Here is a 7,431-nt window from a genome sequence, read left to right on the forward strand (position 1 = left end):
GTAGTTATGTATTTATCAGATGGAAACCGCTTCCGTGCTATTTTGTTAAATCCTTCTTCTTCTTCGTTTATTCCTTGTTTGTTCGTTCGTCCGTCCTCCGCAACAACTCTCTTCTCCACGAAGAAGCGAGAGGAATCAAAACCTCATACTCCGTTCCTGATCGGATTTTCCTTCCCTCTTCTATGGCTGACATCTTCCTCTGAATCCGGTGCGTTCACAGTCTCTTCCCATCTAACGCATTTCTTCAGCAAAAATTCACTGTTCTTTGGTGATCTGCACTTTACAGGGAACTCGATTGAGCTGTGATTATTTGGTTTCCTTATTGCTTTCTCGTAGATATATCCTGATTCGATTCGGTATTTGATGGGTTAATATCTCGTTTTATTAGTAGATTTCGTGGAGGATGAGGGATTGAATTGTAGAAGGCGAAATTACTGAACTAGGGATTCGAAGAATTATGGATGGTAATAAGGATGAAGCCTTAAGGTGTCTGGGAATCGCTGAAGACGCCGTTGCCTCTGGTGATAAGGGACGAGCCTTGAAATTTATCCACTTGGCTAAGCGGCTTTATCCGAGTTTATCTGCTGATGATCTTGTTGCTGCCTGTAACAAGCTTGATCCTGTTTCAATTAACTCCTCTCTTGAGGGAATTCCAGAAAGCGTTGGTGGTGATAAGCTTGAGCCCGATAAGGTTGACGAGAAAAGCGAAAATGCTGAGTTGATTAGGCGGTTAAGAAGGAGCGATGACTACTACGCGATTTTGGGCGTGAAGAAGAGTTGTTCCGATGAGGAGATTAGAAAAGCTTATAGGAAATTGTCGTTGAAAGTTCACCCCGATAAGAACAAGGCCCCAGGTTCAGAGGAAGCGTTTAAGAAAGTGTCGAGGGCGTTCACATGTTTGAGTGATGTTAACTCGAGGAAGCAGTATGATCAGGTCGGTCTTGTCGATGAGTTTGATCATATCAAGAGGCGATACCGTAGGCCGAGGAGGAGAAGGAAGAATACTCAAACTGATTTCTTCGCAGATGATTTCGACCCTGATGAGATATTCCGGGAATTTTTTGGTCAAGGAGACACATTCCGTGCTTCTCATGGTTATAGAAATAGACGAACACGTCATCAACCCCCGCAAGAGGAGGACGGACCTAGTTTCTTGACACTTCTTCAGATATTACCGTTCTTGTTGCTTTTCTTGCTGGCTTATCTACCTTTCTCTGAGCCCGACTACGCTCTGCACAAGAACCAGTCTTACCAGATACCGAAGACAACCCAAAATCATGGGATTGATTTTTACGTCAGATCATCTGCCTTTGATGAGAAGTTCCCTCTCGGTAGCTCGGCTCGATTCAACATCGAGGATAGCGTGATTAAGGACTACAGGAACTTTCTTTTCCACTCGTGTCGGGTAGAACTCCAGAAACGGCGGTGGAACAAGAAGTTGCCAACCCCTCACTGCAATGAATTACAAGGTATGGGGTTTGTTGAAAGGTAATTGCTTGCTTCCTCCGCCTCTTTTGCTGAAACTCTATACCGATATGTGTATATATGTATATTCGTATAAACCCAGTACATGTTGAAGCATAACGTAAAATATGTGGAAAGCAAGATTTTCATCTCTCATATCTATTGCAAGATTTTCAACGTTCAACACATGTTAGCCACATATGTTGCATTTTTTGTTTTTGGTTCTCATACGATTTCAAGGTCCATTCTTAGTGACCATTGATGTAAATCTTCGATTCAAACAGGGTATAAGGCTGAAAAAGAAGCCTAGAACTCATGTTACCTCGACCAAATCCTTAACCCGATATGAGCTCAGAGTCTCAGATTATGCTGCAGCGTTGGAGAATTCAGATCGGGTTCTGATCAGCGTTTTTTTTTTCCGGGGCGGACTGGAAGGAAGACGGGTTCTCACCGAGGCCAAGAAATCAGGCCGTAGACGAGCGGTGCGTAAAGCTTTTGTATGACAATCAAATCTAGTCTTCTTCATTCGTACGGTTTTGGAGATCATAACAAAGGGTATTGAGAACAAAACCACCTCTTGTTACACACACATATTACAATCCCATTGTATGGTGCGTTGTTTTTGTAATGTGCATCGTCTCATAAAGCATACATTTCCTCCATTGGGATTTAACTCCAATGGAGGATCCGATGTAATACAAGAAAAAGGGCGGAAGTTGATTCAACAAGAAATCTTCTTTGCATGGGCAATATATAATTAACGGTTGCCGTTTGGTCCTTGGCCAATTTTATATAGTTTACAATATTCGATCCGTAAAGATGACATAAAGTACTATTAAAGTTATTTATTTTCTGATTCTCAAAATTTTTTTACTATCATTCTTATATTGAACTCTGATTTATTTTTTGCAAAAGAAAATTTAGAGTCAATCAATTTTGTTTTGTCAAGTTCTAGTTGTTTGGTGAATAAAAGTTACTCCCTTATATAGATGGAATCCCCCAAATCTAGTGGTTAGTAACAATTCCATTCTACTAAAAGATTGTGGGTTTGAAATCGAGATATGGAAATTTTCCTTGAGTCGGTCAGCTTTATGAGGTTGGTTTAACTACTCTGCGTGGTTTGCCGGCTACTACGCTATATATATATATATAGAAAATGTGTTTACATAATGTTACAAAATTCGCATTATTGGGAGACAGAATCAAAACAAAAATATATCACGTGATCACGTGGAGTGAGCCCGGAACCCCACTCGAATCATCAATTTCACTGTAATATCTTTTTAGTTTTATTCTGGCCGTGGGAGAAAATATATATCTCTAACATGCATTGACCTTGGATACATTGGTTCTATTTTATAATGTATAATTTTACTCAAATCAAAATTTATGTAAAGTCGAATTATTGATTTTTTAAAATCGATATTTTATAATTAGTTAATCAAATATAAAATATTAAAATGGTAGAAAATATTTTTTAAATAAAAATCGAATATAGATTAAAATAGTAAATAAAAATACAAATTAATATAAAAATTGAATATTCATATATATATATATATATAATATTTTTTAATAACATTGGATTAAAAACTGAACCAAATAGTAATTACTCCGTTTATAAGATTGTCTCTATTTTGCAGTTATATTTTTTAATGTTCAATTTTTAAACCGGTTTAAAAGACAGGAAAAAACTATTTCCCTCCAAGTTTTATTTTTAATTGAGAATTGAGAAAACAATACATAAAAAAATTTAAATAGTCTTATGACGTAAAATATGAAAATTGATAATTCAAATGACCTTTAACAAAAAAAAAAGGATAATTCAAATGACAAATCTGTCCAAACAAAAATGTGATTAAATACGTTTATGAGATTCTACGTCACTCCTCCCCCGTCCGGCGACTTTGACTCCTTCGAGTGTGCGAATCAATGGACGAATGAAATATCGTAATTTAAACCGATTCCAAACAATATAGAATGGTTGAAACTAGATCTGAAGCGGCGGCGTATCAATCGCCGGAATCCTCGTCACCGCCGAAGATGGAGACGCGGTTGTAGAGCAAGAACAGGATCAGAACGAGGAACAGAGCGATGCCGACCGGAGATCCGCTGACTCGATGGATGGAATCGGGTTGTCCGGTGGAGAAGATGGAGGAGACGAAGGAGCCACGGTCGGAGGAGAGGAACTGGATCGTGAGGAGGAGGATGATCGGAAGCAGGAGGAGCCCAACGGGGCTCAGGAGCTCTGCGATCGCCTCCGTAACCAAGGAAGAATGGGACCAACACCACCATTCCGACGACCACCGCGAGTATTATCCCGTGCGGCGGAGCTCCGCCACCGCCACCATTACGCTCTTGGAACATTGTTTGGAATTTGAATCTCGCCGGAGAGAGAGTTCCAAGAAGTTTTTTGAACTTTAACAAAAATATAAAATATTTTTTTCTCCTTAAGATAACGCGGATATAATTTATTTAGTAAATCGCATTGTGAAATCATAATTTAGTAAATAAATTGTACGTATTCGATAATTCAGTAGAAATAAAAATTAAATAAAACCTTTCTTTATAACTACACTTAGTAATTAAAAAAAAAAGCATAACAAGTTTAAAATAATTTATTACTGGAAAAAGAATGCCATTTACAAGAATGGTTGAAAACAAGAATCCAATTTCACCAAAATTTAATAAAAATAAAATAAAAAACTAAAATTCAACCTTCGCCTCACCGGCGTATAAACATCGCGTCGTCTCAGAGTTTGAACAGAGACTTGCGTGACGTTTTTCTTGTAACTTCAGCCTAGAAACGGCTCAATAACATATTTAGGCCCAACACGAAACAAGCCCAAGCCTATATACAATTTACCAAATTGGCCCTAACCTTACTTTTATAAGCTTGTAACGGTGGCAGTGTTTGTTGGGCTTTTATCAAAAATACCCCTATTATGCTACAAAGACTTCAAGGCATACCCCTGCAAAAATAAAAAAAAAAAGTTAGTTCAAAATATACCCTTATAATTATGTTATTCCCATAATACCCATTGGCGTGGGTCCCAATGACAGAAACAGAAGAGAGAGAAAACAGTTTTCGGTTCCCTATGAAAAAATTTAAATATTTTAAAATTTTTAAAACTCCCTCCTCCACAAAAAGTTAAATTTTTCGCGTGAATTTTAAAATTTTTTGGTGTGACCAGTGTGCCCAAGTGACCAGTGTGACTAGTGTGACCAGTGTGACCAAAACTAAAATTTGAACGGCGTGACCAGTGTGACCAGTGTGACCAAAACTAAATTTTGAACGGTGTGACCAGTATGACCAAAATTAAATTTTGAACGGTGTGACCAATGTGACTAGTGTAACTAGTGTGACCAATATGACTAATATGACTAGCGTGACCAAAACTAAATTTTGAACGGTGTGACCAGTGTGACCAGTGTGACCAATGTGACTAGTGTGACCAATGTGACTAGTGTGACCAGTGTGACCAAAACAAATTTTAAACGATGTGACCAGTATGACTAGTGTGACCAGTGTGACCAATGTGACTAGTGTGACCAGTGTGATCAAAATTAAATTTTAGACGGTGTAACCAATGTAACGTACCTTTGTCAATCTGTTCCATTATTGCTCCAAACATTTATTTGGCATTAAATATACGCTTCTTGCATTTCTTCGACAGATTTGCTATGCATCTATCTCATTTTCATGAAAAAAATACACGATTCACTCTAAAAATCATAAAACTCAAACCCAAAACACAAAGTTTATACATCGAATCAATCTCTTGTATTAATGAACTTACCTTCAGTTTTTGTCATTTGTTCTGTCTTAGACCGACTCAAGAAGAAGATATGAGGTCGTCGGTGAGGATATGCTCAACGAAATAACCATTTTTCGTTTGTTTTTCTATGTATAAAAATGAAATGAGAAGAGAGAAAATGAAAGAGTTGAGAGAAATATAAGAGTAGAGAGAGAAAGTTAAGAAAGAAATGAAGAGTTATCAAAGAATGAAAACGAGAGAGATGAATTCAAAATGAAGAGAGGAATATCACGTTACTTTTGTGAGAGAGTTAATTATGTCTTTTGTTCCTTTTATTTTTTTTTCCAAAATTTTAGGGTTTTGGAGGGTAGTCCGTGAAGTCTATGTAGCAAAGTAAGGGTATTTGTGATATATTGCCGTGTTTGTTCCCTGAATTTTGTAGACATGTGCTTTCAAATTAGTTTTTTTTAAAAAACATTTTAATGTTTTAACGTTTAAAATACTTTTAATACAGTAATTATTTTAGTTTCAAAATGATGTAACTTGTTGAAAGATCATTTTTTAGGGTTCGGTTCAAAAGCATAGTTTTACTTTATAGCTTAAGGATTCGATGCGTTAATTATTTGTTGTATAATGTCGAATGATTTACATTGATAGGCGAAAAGAACATATAAAATAGAGTCTGTTGCAGACGGAGACGGGACGGTGTTTTCCTTTTCTTTATCAAAACAGTTCGCATGCCTCTTTATACAGACGGAAACGCCGTTTCCTAAACGGCGCGGTGTCTCCAAGAGACTTGGATAAACAGCAGGAAGTTTCGATAGACCCAATATAGATACGAGTACGACGCCTTTTCGATAGACCCAATTTATTAGGCATGTTTGGACGTAAAGAACGCAAAGAAGATAAACTCGTGCAGGGAGTCAACGGGGCGGTTTGACCAAATCTCAAAAACTAAATGATTCGATCCAACGCATTATTCTTTTATAATATGATTGAGTGTGACGGTCCAACAAAATCATTTAATGTTGGATACGGATAAAAATTTATCGATCATGCATTAAATCCACCAAGAAAAGCAGTTCCCATCTGCCGTATTTTATGAACAAACTATATTTACGAAAATAAAGTACATAAATGCGGGACAAAACTTATTCTCAATCCAAATTCGAGTTTTTATTTGGATAGAGATATTCACCGGACTTCTCTCGAATCTTTTAAGAATTATAGTTGGGCCAAATACTATACGAATTTGCGGATTATAAAAAAAATATATAAATGGATTTGGTATCTCAATCGGTCTCATACTATTCATCGTAGTTGTTTTTTTGTTTATAATTTTCTCTATTTGTAATTTTGGAATACATATATATGTGTGACCAAATTTCCAAGATAATTTCAATTTAATGTGATATTTCATGAATTTTCATTTGTTTTGTGTTCGTTTTATGTGATTATAATATTCTTATGCTTAATCTTATTGTGAATTTTCAGATATCTTATTTTTTCTGATATTTTGAGATATATTCCGCAATTTTTTGGATTGACCAACCTACTTTCAATCATTAAATATCACCACCTAACTAAAATTTGTGTGCGTATTTTTTTTTTGTGTTAAAAATAGATAGCTAGGTGGGATTTTGGTGACCCTTGTTGTTATGGTTGGTTACTAGGGTGTCAAACGAGTCAGCTCGGCTCGTTCGGCTCGTATCGTTTTGGGCTCAGTTCGTTAGACTCGTTTTCTAACGAGTCAGAAAAACTTCGGCTCAGATCGCTCGCCAGTTTTTCGATCTGAACGAGCCACTCGTTGAGCCAGAGATATATAATATTTTTTATTTATATTTATTCTAAATTTAACTATAAATTTAAATAAATACATAAAAAATTAATCCAATATCATTTAATATTTTCAATTATCACCATCATAATAATTAGGATATTTATAATATCATATGAATAATATAAAAAAAAGGAATATAAAATTATATTAGAGTTTTTTTATATAAATTTAATTTATTTTAAAAAAAAGTCAGCTCGTTGAGCAGCTCGCCACCTCGTCGAGCCAGACTCATTGAACACTGGCTCGTTAGGCTCGTTTTTAAATGAATTGAAAAAAATCACGGCTCAGCTTCTCGTATCGATAAATTAGAAGAGATGTCAACCGGCAACCGTATCTGGAGTCGCTCGCTTTCTGGCGAGCCACGAGCCC

The 7,431-nt window shown here is 36.3% G+C and overlaps 1 protein-coding gene and 1 pseudogene across 4 annotated transcripts; one reads left to right on the plus strand and one right to left on the minus strand.

Annotated features, from left to right (window-relative positions):
• The first annotated feature begins 40 nt into the window (after positions 1 to 40).
• LOC104802691 (chaperone protein dnaJ 49) lies at positions 41 to 2,211 on the plus strand. 4 transcript variants are annotated; one of them, XM_010526411.1, is made up of 3 exons: positions 41 to 208; positions 287 to 1,488; positions 1,749 to 2,211. In XM_010526411.1, exons 2-3 carry the CDS (start codon positions 458 to 460, stop codon positions 1,753 to 1,755), a joined length of 1,038 nt encoding a protein of 345 aa, XP_010524713.1. In that variant the 5' UTR covers positions 41 to 208; positions 287 to 457; the 3' UTR covers positions 1,756 to 2,211. The 4 variants fall into 4 exon arrangements, with proteins under 4 accessions (XP_010524713.1, XP_010524716.1, XP_010524715.1 ...); XM_010526414.1 differs by having other exon boundaries at positions 287 to 1,469; XM_010526413.1 differs by having other exon boundaries at positions 389 to 1,488.
• A 1,033-nt stretch (positions 2,212 to 3,244) lies between these two features.
• On the minus strand, positions 3,245 to 3,935 carry LOC104802692 (annotated as a pseudogene).
• Positions 3,936 to 7,431: the final 3,496 nt, after the last annotated feature.

The sequence above is a fragment of the Tarenaya hassleriana genome, unplaced genomic scaffold (assembly GCF_000463585.1).
Source record: "Tarenaya hassleriana unplaced genomic scaffold, ASM46358v1 Cleome8, whole genome shotgun sequence".
Taxonomy (NCBI): Eukaryota; Viridiplantae; Streptophyta; class Magnoliopsida; order Brassicales; family Cleomaceae; genus Tarenaya; species Tarenaya hassleriana.